Here is a 14883-nt window from a genome sequence, read left to right on the forward strand (position 1 = left end):
CTAATATAAAAGAGAGAGAGAGAGAGAGAGAGACTTCGTTACTTTGACCTACTACCGTATGACCACGCTCGCGTACACACGTAGAGTATATACATATACCTATATACGTATGATGCACACACGAAGAAACATATTCGAGAAGTCAGTTAGGTGTGCGTACGTGCTTATGGTAGGGGAAATACGCGCCTACTTTACGCTTGAGGCAGGTCGGGGTCTTTAAATCGCCGGAAATGTGCAGGTAGAGAAGATGTGGGTAAACCGAACACACACTCCTCCTTCTCCCTCTTCACCCTTACACACTCTTTACCTTTCCCACCTCTATTACGCTCTACTCTTTCTCTCTCTCTCTCTCTCTTTCTCTTTCTCTCTCTCTTTCTCTTTCTCATACAAACTCACTAATAACGTCATATTTTCTACCTTTCAAAACGGTTTCCCAGAAGAATAACATACCGGCCATGGCTATTTCAATAGCCGAAGGAAGATGACCGACGTTTGAAAAAAATGGGGGAGAAAATGTGGACAGACCCTCTCTCTTTCCATATGGTTTTTCTCAGCGAATTTTCCAAGGAATTAAAGGAACTTTAAAGATTTTTATCGCTCGACCTTCCGTCATGCTCGATGGCGTGCATAGCAAGAGCGTTGAGAAAAGTGCAAATAATTTTTATGAAATGCGAAACTACATAGGTACGTCTATATACATATGTATGTTTGTATGTATGTATTATATGTATATATGCAGGTATGTATGTATAAACGATTATAAAAAAAGGAATAACAATAATAATTATTATTGAATCGTATGGCACACCTGCGCATCGAAAAATTCCATTCTTATGACTCGCAATGATCGTCTTAGAAAATCGATAAAATGCAAACATAAGTGCGTCCTGATGACGACGCAATAATGTAGTCGGTAAATCAATACGTTTGGAGACTGTTACGTTCAATAATCTATCAGCTAATCAATCAATCCTTTAATTGATTGATCATGGTCGCGTAGTTACATTGACCGTTAACTAACCGATCGATAATACGTACAAACGAAGAGACTCGAGACTTGTGTTAAGATCGATCCGATCTATCGTTCGATTCAACTTTATATATAAATTACATATTTTTTATATATACATATATATTTTTTATTTACGAAGAAATGATAAAATAAAAGGTTGATTGTGATATTCTATGATTAAAAATCTCTAAACATTGTTTGGTCAAATTCTTTTTCTTTTTTTGATTTCTTGCAAATGTTAAACCTAAAACTATTAAATATGAGAAGCCTTCTCTCTCCTCAACCAAAACAGTCATGATATTTTCATATAACTTTCACACTATCATATTACGCGACACTAGGCCGCGTGCACGTGCATTCACGTACACGACTCGACAATCTATTTATAGGAGAGGGAAAGAGAGAGAGAAAGAGAGGACCGATAATTCACCGCAAACGCGTTACTTTAAAAAAGTTGCACACTTTCTTGTCAGACGCTATCGAATTTCTTCGGGCGTTAAGAGAACGTGACACTTATCCCTTCTCCTTTTCCCTTCATTTTTCCTTGTCGAAAATTTTCAGACGACGACTATGGAGGAGAAAAAAAGAAAAGAGATTTTTCTCTACCCTCTCAAGCCATATCTTTTTTTTTTTTCACGATAAACGATAGGAATTCACTAAATGTGCTCTATCTTTCTCGGTAGAAAGCATTTAAGTTCTATGAGTCAGCTAGTTTCACGGCTCGTTAAACTCTTCGAGAGGTACCTAGCCCATAGTTGTTGCATAGCTTCGAAAGAGAGGAAGAGAGAGAGAAAGAAAGAGAGAGAAGATACGGAGAGTTCACTCGATTCTCTCTATCCTTATTTCCTCTTCGCGAAATACACGGCCAAGAGTTCGTACGTACGTAAGTACTATCTACTATGTATGTATATACATATATACGTATGCATGCATGTATAAATCATTCGTGAGTATCCTTGACGCGGTCCGTACGCTTTTAAGGTCGTCACTTCCGGTGTAATATCCTTACGAAATGTCTCTTCGTTTAAAGGGACATAGACACCTGTTCGCACCTTTTGTTCTCCATCTCTCTCTCTCTCTCTCTCTCTCTCTCATTCTCTCTCTTTCTTTCTCTTTCCCTCTTATGCATCTTTAATATTACGTATACATAATTGTTTTATCCTTTTACCTTTCTCTCTTTCTCTCTCTTTAACATTCATTAACGTAAAAACTCTCGTCTATTATTTATTTAACAAAGTGGAGACATGATATACGCTCGCAACAATGAAGACTAAGAGTCGAATAAAGACGAAAAGGTAATTTACGTGAAAGTGTATGACGATGGAAGGAAAAGGATTCTTGAAAAAGGATTTTAAACGAGCCATTTTAGCGACGAGCAATGTGCCGTTATATCGTCTTTTTCTCGCTGCTGCACGAGAGATGCCATGGAAAAAGAGATAAAAAAGAGACAGAGAAAGAGAGAGAGACAGCTATTGGTTGCTCTTTTGTGCAGAGATCCCATCTACCTACGCCAATGCAATCACCGAAGGTCAGAGATGCGTGCAGCTGCACCAGTCGCTTTGCTCTATCTCTTTCTCTCTCTTTCTTGGTACCTACGATCTCACCAATGCATCTCTTTCTCTTTCTCTCTCTCTCTCTTTAGCTCTCTTTTTGTTCTTCTGGCCTCAACCAATCCTTTACCACCCCCTACATCAGAGTTTGGTCACACCGACGAACTTGTCCCTTTTTTCCTTTCTCTTTATTTTTTCTCCTTGTTTTTCTTTTTTGTTTGTTTATTTGTTATTTTTTGTCCCCCGTTTATTCTCCATGCAGCACCCAATGCAAGTCGGCCGACTAAACAAAAACACGTCCCACGAACGTCTCGTTAGAGTCCAGAGTTACATTGTTCTCTTGTATATCGCTCCTAATCCTCCCGTTGCTCCCTCCGCCTCTTCGCCAACGCTTTTGAATCTATATTGTAAAGTTCTTGGGTCTTCTTTTATTTTATTTTATTTTTTTCTTTTTCTTTTGCTTTTTTTCACGGACGAATAAAGAGGTACAATATTAATTCCATTTCTTTTTTGACTTTTTCTTCTTACTTTCCCATCCCTATTACTATCCTTTTTTTTCGTAACACGAGCATACGTTGTTTGTAATTAGTTAAGAATCTACTACTATTACTATTACTACTACTATTACTATTACTACTATGTCGAATTTTTATACGTTCTTATTACTTTCTTTTCCTTTTTTTAAGAGATTCCAATGTAGGTATTTAACTCTTTCTTCTTTTTTTGATTCTTTTTTGTTACATTCGATTGTAAAAATTGACAATTATAATTTCATTGATTTATATATATATATATGTGTGTGTATGTGTATGTACACATATATACATACGTATGTACATACGTATGCACGTGAACGAAAGGAGCGGCACAACGTTTACGTTTCCGATCCTCGGATTCGATCCAGCACGAGCGATAACGACAACTCGCTCTCTGGTCTACCAGTTATATTTTACAGATTACCGGTTCTCCATTGCGAAAAACTTTCTGTATTTATCATACGACGAACCGGTTTCGCACCGGCGGTACATTGTTCGCACGGCCAAGCCATGACAAACTCTAAGAGCGATATGAATACTCCAATTCGTTCTTATAAATCCTTTCTTTAAACAAACTATAAAAATATCGATCGTAAACTGAACTGTCTTTGTTGAAAAAAATCATCCAATAAAAGAGAGAGAGAGAAAGAGAGAGAGAAAGAGAGAGAGATCGTTTAAAAAAAAATTAATGAAAAGAAAAATAAAGTAAAAGTAAAATAAAATGAAATAAAACGCGACAAGCAACATTTTTATCTTTTCTCGAAAATAGAGATTCTGTCGATATTTGAGCCCTTTCCAAGCCCACGACCGAATTATTCGTATTGAAAAGGTTTCCCGTTCGAAAGCACCTCCTCGATCGACGACAAATACAAATAGACACATATACATGCAAACTCGCACACGTACGTAGTTACATGCATAGGAGAAACACTCTCGGGAGGATTCCGGAGAGGATTAAAGCACTGCAAATACTTGTACAACGTTATCCCCTGATTTTAAATCTCGAAGCTAGATCTGTCTCTCTCTCTCTCTCTCTCTCTCTCTCTCTCTCTTCTCTCTGTCTCTCTTTCTTTCTCTCTCACACACACGGACACACATAGACAAAATCTTTTTTTCTCATTCTCTATCTGCAGAGTACGTGTCCGGGCTACCACTATCCCTTTCGTGGCTACCGTGACACCGAACGTTACTTAAGAGAGAACGCGGAAGTGAGAAGAAGAAATTCTATGTTCGTCAGTTTTGCGTTCCCTCGGTACGATTAGAAAGCAGGAAAAAGAAGGAAAGAAAAAGAAAAAGAAAAAGAGAAGGGTCGAGAAAAAGGGACGATGCAGAGCCACATTCTTGTTCTAAGCGATAACATACTTGTCTAAACGATTTTCCGAAAAGAAAAATATTCTTTTCTATATATTTCCTTTAAGTGCCTGTCTCTAAATTTTATCTTCAGAAAAACCAAAAATGAAAAACAGAATACAAAAGAAAATTAAAAGGATTAACTAATGTTTTTGCAAAGTAGTACGAAATAAGAGAAGTATGTAAAGAAATCTGTTTCGAATTTCGCGTTACTACTTTCGAAGAAAAAAAATAATAAAAATAATAAAAAAAAAAGAAGAAGAAAGAAATATGAAAAATAAATCCAAATCTTTCTTTCTCTTTCTCCCTTTCTCTCTTTCTTTCGTGCTCGATGAGAACGACGACGAACGAAGCATTTAATAATTTCGAACAAAATAAGAAAAATATAAACTTGCATATACATATATATATATATATATATATATATATATATATATACATCGATTTGTTTTTTCATAGTAGACTATGATGAGAATAGTTTCGAGATGACTCACAATGTAAACACAGTAGCTGCTGATTCATCTCGATTATACGTATCACGAAAGAGAATAAGGAGAAGATGCTGTATAACAAGGCGAAATTTTGCAAGGGATCGACATTTTCTCACGAATATAACGAATAACGAAGTTATCTTTCTTGTCATATCTCTTCTTTCTTTTTTCTCTCTCTCTCTCTCTTTTTTCTCTCGCTCTGTTTTCTTATTCGCCTCGATAATTTCGTTAACGAAGAGAGCCTGCATCATCGTTCGTTAACGTGCTCCAAAAGAGACGCTCGACCTCGATCGAATTTACCAGATTTTCCGCAGCGGAGATCTGGGCTTTCTCTCATTAGCGCGTTACGAAAGTATAATGTGCGTTTTCTGTGCGTCGAATGAAGGCCAAGGATCCTTCTTTTCTTCTTTTTCTTTCCTTCCTACAATCCTTTCTATACCCCCCTCTCTCTCTCTCTCTCTTCTCGTATAAATAAATAAAATAAAATAATCGTGATATGAATAAGAGAAAATAAAAAAGTGAATGAGCGAGAATAATTTTATACTTCGAAAGTGTGTTTAAAAAAGGAACGTCAAAAATAAAGAGAGTTCGCAAAATGTTGTGTTATTCCGGAATAATATGAAATATTACCGAGAAATGAATATTAACAAATTACGATAATGTAATACTCGATGTGTATCGAATGGAGCCAAAGATCATATTCCTCGTCATTCTCTCTCTTTCGCACAAGTACATAAAGATATAAGAAAATAGAGAGAGAGAAAGAGAGAGAGAAAGGCTTTGTATACCGGAAATGTATAAGAGAGCGAAAGAACGAACCAGATAAAATGACTTTAATTTTATGATCTAGTATCGTAAAACCGCGAGAGGAAATCGAGGATCGATACGTGACACGATAATCGCGTATACTTTTATATAAATATAAATATGTATACGTGAACCTGTAAAATGCATCTTTCAGTAATATACTATAGAAAATAATAGCTAGTATAAAAGCTTTCGTAAAGAACTTTTCGTTTCAGCTACGAAGCGAACGATAAGGGACTGGTAGCCGGCACACGTTGCGGAGGAGAGCAAATCGGACCGGAAACGAGTTTAACGCGTTGGAGAAACGTCGGAAACGATCGATTGTCCGGGCACAAATGGCTCGGTCGACAACTTCGTGCGGGCATGCGCTGTACGTACGTGCGTTCAACGAACGCCTCGTTTCTCCTCTCTCTCTCTCTCTCTCTCTTTCTCTCTATCTCTCTCTGTCTCTCTTTCCCACTCTCTCACTACTCTTCAATCTACCCTCCTCCTCATCTCATAATCACGACCAACATCGAAAAGATCTCACGTTAAAATTCCATGTTCCTTCGAATGCACATACATATAATATATATTTTGTATTTATGTACATACGCGTACTTAGCTCATATTAGTACATATATTCATACAGATGTACATATACGTATAAAGCACGTGGCTACGCTTCTAATTGCGTTTTCTGTTTCGCGCCACTTTAAACTCATCCAGCGTGATTTATGCACGGCTCGTTTCTATGCTCGAGAAGAAGCATATATGTACTTACACATAATAAGAGTACACGTAAATATATGTATATAATATATGTATATATATGTGTCTGTATGTGTGTTGTTCTGTACGGTGAAAAGAGATATAAAATGAGAGATGAAAAAATTATCCCAAGTATAATACCGAAACACACGACTTTCCTATATTTTTACGATGTTTTATTATTCGATACGAAAAAGAGAAAAAAATAAACATTTTCATCGTCGAAGATAAAAAGCGAATCGAGTCGAGTAAAGTTCTCTCCTTTCTTCTCTTTCCCAATTTCAACGTAATTAAGAATAATGACGATGACAAATGTTTGACGTCACGAATCTTAGAACAATGTCCTCAGAAAAAAAAGGAAAGAGAAAGAGAGAGAGGAACAATTTTGAGTAACCTTCTTTCTTCGTCGAATTGTCATAGCACGCTTAATGAGGTTAATTTTTTTTAATTAGTATCAATTTACGCACCCACGAAAAGTCTTCCTTTTCCACCGCATTCCTTTGCCTTCGACTTTTTTCCTCTTCTTCTTTTTCTTTATATTTCGCTTAATTTCTTAGTTACCATGACGAAGATATTACGAAGAAAAGAGAGAGGATTGATCCATCTTAAATTTCATTATTTACAATACAAAAAGTTCAATCGTCGATATGGATAATGAACAATATTGTTTTATCATTGCTTTTCTTTCTTTTTCTTGATAAATGTAAAAAATAGAGATTAGTACAGAAAATGATCTCATTTATTATAATTGTCATTCGTTCGAAGTTTCTGCAAAATTTTTTTGCATCTTGCATATGACGTGTACATAAATAACAATTCATATATATATATATATATATATATATATATATATCTTTCTCTCTCTTGTTCAAAAATATCTACCTGCTTGTAAGACGACGATAAAATGCATCACGATTTTGTTCTTTATCGCGTGGAAACTTTCTCGTAATGAAGGAACACGTGTCGTGTGAGCATCACGAAAGCGTGAGAGGTGAAGTGGAAGAAGACAAAGAGAGACCTGCCTTTTTCTTCATCACTTTTTTTTTTCGTTTAATATCTACGTCGTAAACATATTTAATGTAATTAAAATCGACATACCTGTTTTGAATTCCGAGCCATTCTTCCGTAGTATCGATAGCACAAAGTTTCGTATAAAGGCGCGAAATTTAAGAATATTACTTATCTTCGTCTTCCAGAAAATTTCACGAGAATATATCTTAATCGAAGAAATAAATAAAAAGGAACAGAAAAAGAAAAACGAAAGAAAAAAACAAGAGAAACGAAAATTCGGAAAAGGAAAATGCGTATGCACTCAAAATCGAACTCGAATGCGCGGGGGTGAAGTATTTTCAGGAAATGAGTACGCATAATTTATACCAGAACGAAATTGGCCAAGTCGGCCAATTGATTCGAGCCATTCTGCGCGTTATTTATACCTATCTTGGTAATGATTAGTTCAATAGGAACTTCCTCCGTAATACCTGTGACCTCTTTTGTCCCAATTCTGTCGATTCGTTATCGGAATAAAAGAGCTCGTTCGTAAAACAGTATACATATATTTTTTACAACTTGCGTCAACGGGATTAGATTTTTTGTTTGTAACACAATACACATACATATATATATATATAGTATACGAGTCAGTAATACGAAAAAAAGAAAATATAATAAAAAAGATATAGTACATATAAAATAAAATAAATTAAATTCGAGACATCATATTTTCTTTCTTTTTTTTCTTTTTCTTTTACTTGAGTATAAATAAATAAAAAGTTATAACGAGCAAAGGTAATTATTAACTCACACCATATACACATACATATATGTAAGTATATCGTAGATCTCTGTAACAATACCAAAAAAGTTTCGCGAAGTAAAAAAGAATCTTTCGTACCACCCACAAACTTCTTCGAACCTTAACATCGACTTATTTCTACTACCCTTGCCGTTCAATGGCCCCGTCTCGAATCCATTGAAAAGTTTCATCAAAGAGTTGGAATTTTCTATTGGAGCATAAATCGGCTTCTCCGAGCGATGTTTAGACGACGAAAAGTTGCCAATCGAAGTCTCTTAAGAACCTACGTAGTAGGTATTTGCTTCAGAGAAAAAGAAAGAACGAGAGAAGAGAGTCTTTTATAAGTTTTCCGTACACCGAAAAAAAAAAAAAAGTTATGATGAGAAATTACCAAAGTACGATAACAAAGTTTGTTCTGGACAAAGAGAAAAGCACGATTTAATATTAATTCTCGTGTTCTCGTGTATTGCCTGATTACAAACATTTAACTTGCGATAGAACGACGTCATTTACAAACTTATCGACTGTCTTCCGTGATGCGTCAAAAGGAGAAAAATGAAAAAAAAAAAAAAAAGAAGAAAAAAAATATCCGGAAATCGCGTAAACAATCAACGAGGGGCTCGTGTCATGCGTCATACACGGAAGAAAAAACGGAAGGATATATCGTAACGAGAGCGTAAAACGTAAAATCGCGACTAACTTTCCAATGTACTTCCCCTTGAAAAGGGGGACATTAAATAACGCGATATTTCTTTTCATATGAAAAAAAAAGAAAATTAAACATTGAATAATAATCGATACACCTAATCGCTTTTACCTACCGTTTAAAATCTTATTTAACCCTATCGTTTAATTACTTATTTGGATTATTCTATAAAGATAATACTTACGATAAATCCTAATAATATATTACGAAAACGTACGGATATTATCAACAAAGTAAAATGAAGGGAACACGAAAAATTATTAATAAAAATCAAACTTTTGGAAAAATGTACGATTGTCTTGGAATTTGTTGGATTAATAAGAGAAGGAAAAGGGACAGAAGGTACACCCTATTCTTTGTAAATTCTCTCGAAGGAAAAGCATTATGTATGTTCAACAGATGTCGGTCGTGGAACATTGCAGAGGGAGAAGAAGACGAGGGAGCTTCTCAAGACAAAAATGCCACTTGCGAGGACGTGTATATGTATATATATATATATATATATATATATATATATATACGTACGTACGTAAAAGCATCCTCGAGAGAATATTCAATCGTGAGTGGAAAAGACGACGAAGATGCCAACTTACACGAAATCTGTTGCTGATGCAGACAGTTTACTGAGGAAACGAGAAGATCGCTCTCTCTCTCTCTCTCTCTCTCTCTCTCTCTCTCTCTCTCTCTCTCTCTCTCTTTCTCTTTTATAAGAGTCCGTGATACGTCGAGGCAAAAGCAGATAATGTCTATCGCCCTTGGATATAAATAAATTGCGAAAAAAAAAATTTTACGTAAATGCAACGCGAACGTGATAAGAACGTACATAGACATATCGGTTTGAAGTAAAGAAAGCATAGGGTGTATTTTATTGATAATATTTCTTCTCTCTCGAAGGAGAAATTATCGATACGAAGTGGGTAAATATCGGCCAACGTCGTAAACGAAAGATTTCTTTAAACTTTTACCGTGCTTCAGACATTTCTTTTTTTTTTTTTTTTGTACGAGAATTTCTGAAATAACGTTTACTTTATTTTAATCGCCATGACCCAATCTAATCTCCCTACTTTAACTTATTTTCGTACTGGCACATAATTTTTTTTTAACCAACGACTATATCGAGATATCGCGTAAGGTAAAACAAAGCTTGCTGGATAGCACAGTGACACGCAAAATAAATTAAAAAATCGATTCTCCTTGACTTCTCACTTATCTCAAAATATTCATTTCCTCTTTCTTTCTCTCTCTTTCTCTAATCTTACTGTTATACTATTATTCAAATTTTTAATTTCGTCATTAAGGACTTCTTCCGAGAATATTCACGAATTGCCGGATCTATACTCGTATCATTTTCTCGCTCAAAACTGATTAGATATATAATCGTAATACCAATGCTAAAAGAAATAGAATATTTTTGATTATGACTATCCGCGTAATTCCGCCATAAAGTAACCCGAAATAATCAGCCGCCATTTTGTTCTCGAACGTACATTGCAAAACGCGGATGTATAATAGCGTCGTATATTGATTTTCACGTGTCGTGTACAAGTCGAGAATAATCCGCCATTTTGTTTTCAATTTTTTCGATCTCGATTTTAAACTGGGTACGTAACGAAGAAACGAGAAGGAAGAGAAGGAATAGAATAACGATAAAAGTTTGTAGCTTGTCAAAAGTCGGTAGCTTGACATCTGTACTCATGTATCCTATGTATATATGCATGTATGCATGTATGTGAATCTCATCGAGAGAACGCGACTCGCCAGTTTCGAGAGCCCTCCTGAAACATACATCCTTCCTCCCGTCTCCCACCAGCACTCTTCACCTCATCCTTCTTCTGCTCCTCCTTCTACTCTATCTCCACAGGGTCCATCGGCCCTACCAAAACAGAGCGCAGGATCAAGGCTCACGAGGGCATTTGGCTGCGTTCAACTTGGAAACCCTCCAATGGGCTTCGCTCCCTCTCTACCCTCTACCTCTACCTCTATCTCTACCTCTCCCTCTTTCTCTCCTCCTCCTCCACCTCTCTCTCTCTCTCTCTCTCTCTCTCTCTCTCTCTCTTTGCTTCTGCCCCTCTTTCTCTCTCTCTTCGTTCCTCTGCTAAAACCCGTTTTAAAAGTCCGTAGGAATGCGTTCTCTCTGCGCGGACTGAAAGAGGGAGAGAGAGAGGCCTTTCACCTCTCTTTCGCGTTTAAGAGAGCATGGATTTTTCATGGCGGATCCGAGTACATAAAAATTGGCGGGAAATTTGAAAAACCTATTCGACGTTTCGCTCGAGAAAATTTGTCACGATTTCGAGAATCTTCTTATCGAGGTTTCCTCCTTTCTCTTTATCTCTTTATCTCCTTTCCTCTCTCTATCTCTCTCTCTCTCTCTCTCTTAAAACGATCGACAAAAGGAAACGTTATCTCGTCACGGCTCGTTCGAAAGTCCGGATGTAAACACTTCATCTTCGTATCTCTATAAATATTTGCCCCTAGGAATCCGCTCTCTCAACCGTAGTCCTTCGCAAAGGACTAAGGTATACGACCGTTTATCTGATACATATCGGCAGGATTGAAAAGGATGAGGGAAAGAGAAAGAGAGAGATCGGATGGAAGATCGAAGAGATAACGATAAAAAAATTCTCTTTCCTCGGAACCGAACACGTTCGAAGTTTGTAAAACGTAGAAATCTCTAGAAGATATTTAACCTATTTTATCTTGTAAAAAGAAAAGAAAAAGAAATAAGAAAGAAACATCCTACGTGTTACATTGGTAAACCGCTGAAGTATCTAGGATCTTTCCTGATCGAACGGAATCGAAGAGTAATCGAAGGAAGAAACGAGCGGAAATTACGATTCCTTTTCAAGTCGTTCGACCGATTCGTTCGAAGATACATTTAGCGACCGAATCGAATAACACGGATCGTCGAGTTCGGAGAACGCTTTCATCGTTGTTCTTCTGCACTCTTGGAAATCGACGGAGTTTGAATTTACGAGCGAATAGAATATCGGTTGAGCCTTGCAATGTATGCATTTATGTATATATTCACGATATACAACGGTACAGCATATCTACAAGGTGCTCTCACTTTTCTTTCTTTCTTTCTTGTATTTTACGCGAACTATCTAATTGCGTTGTACTTGAATAAAATAAAATAAAATAAAATAAAATAAAATAAAATAAAAAAGAAAGAAGAAAGCGAAATAAATAAATACTAATACGAATAATCAAATAAATACTGATTGCATAGATAAACGACGAGTGCTGAAATATGGTGCATTTCGGTGCATTTCGAAGCTTGACAGTAGAGACGCCATTTTGAAACGATCTGCGAAGGAACAACCTACCCCGAGAATCGCGATCGAGCGGTACACAGGAGTGGACCGGATAGATTACTACTACTACTACACTACTACGTAGCTGTTACAATCGAATCCCGTTATCCGGATATCCGAAGGCGTACAGGTTCGATCTGTGCACCGAACGCGTTGATTGGTCGATCCAAATGGCAAACGAAACGAGCGAGAAATTCTCCCGTAACTTTCACGAATTATTTACGACGACAACGATAATTACGTTACGATAAAGAACATCTATTTGGTATCCATAAAATATATTAATAATAACGATAATTATAATAATGATGATGATAGTAATAATAATACATAGTAACAATAATAATAATAATAATAATAATAATAATAATAATAATAATACGAGACTCTTACTCCCGACGTTCCTCTTCCCACCCTAACGAACGACCAATCAGCGTCCTCCTTCGGGTGCGTTCGAAAAACTACAGGAGCAAGTACTCCATCTACAAGATTACTCACGCATATAATAATCTGTCGATGATAGATAGATCGAAAATACAGGAAAAGATTTTATCGAATCGGGTCTTCGTTCGCTCTGCATGTATATATTACATAATATACGTATATAGATATATATATATACAAGTATATATAGGGTGAGGTGAGAGAGTTCGTAGCTCCCTCGGTACATCAAAGTTGAGCAGGACTTCGAAGCTGGCGCGACGAGGAGGGAGGTAGTGGGAGAGGCAGGCGAGAGAGCGATAGATAGAGATAGAGATAGAGAGAAAGAGAGAGAAGAGGGGGAGTGAACCAGCGTCCCGCGCTACCCCGTAGAAACGCGACGCCTAGGAATGGGAAGCTTTAACGCGGGTAAAATCCATCGATCAGCCGTTCTAGAACGGGCGAGGTGATCAACCCCGTTGTCCTTCAACAATGACGACGACGACGACGATGACGATGACGGCAACTCCCACGACGTACATAAGGGTACAAACAAAGAACGATGCGTACTGGGTAGAGGGATAGGTAAGAAGTAAGTAAAAGGGAAGGTAAATAAAAAACAAAAAAGGGAGATAAAGAGAAAAGGAAAGGAAAAAAATAATAACAAACTACGAGGGACTTACCTCGTACTTGATACCATTCAATCGTAGCCACGTCTCGACCTTGAGGCAATAAGGTGAAATCGAGGGCAAAAGCGCAGTACGGAAGAATTGATAGAGATAAACAACGTCCTTCTCGTAGTTGGTCTTATGAACGGTGACGGGCTTCGCCGGTGCGGAGGACGCCGCGGAGGCGGCGGTTCCGCCGCCGGCACCGGCGGCGTCGGCCGTCTCCTCCTTTTTCCCGGCCTCCTCCTTCTTAGCGGCGTCCTTCTCCTCTTGCTTGTTGTCCGGCGGCGTCTCGTCCTTCAGAGCCTCTTTCATTTCTTTCACGTCCTTTATCTCCTTACTCTCGGGCCCGTTGTTCTCCGTTTCGGTAGCCATCGTCATTTCGAAACTGATTCTCTTTTACTCTCGATCGAGAATTGCCCTTCGTACGCGAAAGTCTTTTTCTCTTCCCTGATATGCGTGTATCTTCCCTTCTCTATCTCTATCTCTAGCTGTATCTCGCTTTCTTTCTCTCACGACCGATATGTCTATATATCGAGAGTGTTTCGTCTTACAATATATACGTATCTATGCGTTTGTAAAAAAGAAGCGAAGTGTACGCACGAAGAGCGATCGGAACACTCTCGGATCGTAGCAGCAACCACCGACGACTAGTCTCGACGACAGCACGCACCGCACGAACGTTACGCCGGGTACTCCTCGGTGCACGTCGTCTCTCTCTCTGCCTCGCCGGCCGGCTCCTTCTCCTCTCGATACCCCCCCGGTGTGTCTACGCCGGAGAGAGCCCCGTCATTCCACTCGGCGACGCTCCCCCCCTCTCGCTCAACCTACCTTCCCCCTCCCCCGCTCCCCTACGTACACTCGATCCGCGCTTTCTCCTTCTCTCTCGCACGCTCCTCTCGTCCTTCTCGCTCCTGCGCAAGGCCTACGCGAGCGTTCTGCGCATGCGCGAGCGCCACACCCCGCCGCCGTAGACACGGACGCCATATTTAATTGCTCCGCCACCCCTGGCTCGCCCTCCTCCTTCTCCTCCTGCCCCCTCTTCCTGCTCTGGCTACTCTATACTCTTTCTTTCTTTCTTACTCTTCGTCTATCTATCTCTATCCCTATCTCTCTCTCTCTCTCTCTCTCTTTCAGAGAACGCTGACGCCCTACGCCCTTCGGCAACGTCGCCACCACCGCCGTGCGCGTCCAAGAACCCGGCAACGTCGCGCGCAACCGAGAAGAGAGAGAGAAAGAGAGAGAAAGATGCGAGAGCTATACCAAAGAACACCCTTTTCACGGATTACTTTTTTCCACCTCTCTACGTGCCCAGACCATAGACTTCTTTCTCTCTCTCTCTTGTTCTATACTTCGCCCTGTATTTGAGGAAGTACTTGCGAGCTGGATTCTATGATACTTTAGCTAGATTCTCTCTTTTCTCTCTCTCTCTCTCTCTTCTGTTGCTCCTTAAGAATTCCCTCTGCCGGTATAGAAGACGTGTA

The 14883-nt window shown here is 38.5% G+C and overlaps 1 protein-coding gene across 2 annotated transcripts in view; it reads right to left on the minus strand.

The window, feature by feature from the left end:
• Nucleotides 1-14154, minus strand: part of LOC122629490 (failed axon connections) — a 42533-nt gene extending 28379 nt beyond the window's left edge. For both annotated transcript variants that reach the window (XM_043812980.1, XM_043812978.1), the window contains exon 1: nt 13415-14154. In XM_043812980.1, coding sequence (XP_043668915.1) covers nt 13415-13780 — 366 coding nt within the window. In that variant the 5' untranslated portion in view covers nt 13781-14154. The remainder of the gene's footprint in view (nt 1-13414) is intronic.
• Between the last annotated feature and the right edge of the window lie 729 nt (nt 14155-14883).

Source organism: Vespula pensylvanica, chromosome 5, assembly GCF_014466175.1.
Source record: "Vespula pensylvanica isolate Volc-1 chromosome 5, ASM1446617v1, whole genome shotgun sequence".
In the NCBI taxonomy this organism is placed as follows: domain Eukaryota; kingdom Metazoa; phylum Arthropoda; class Insecta; order Hymenoptera; family Vespidae; genus Vespula; species Vespula pensylvanica.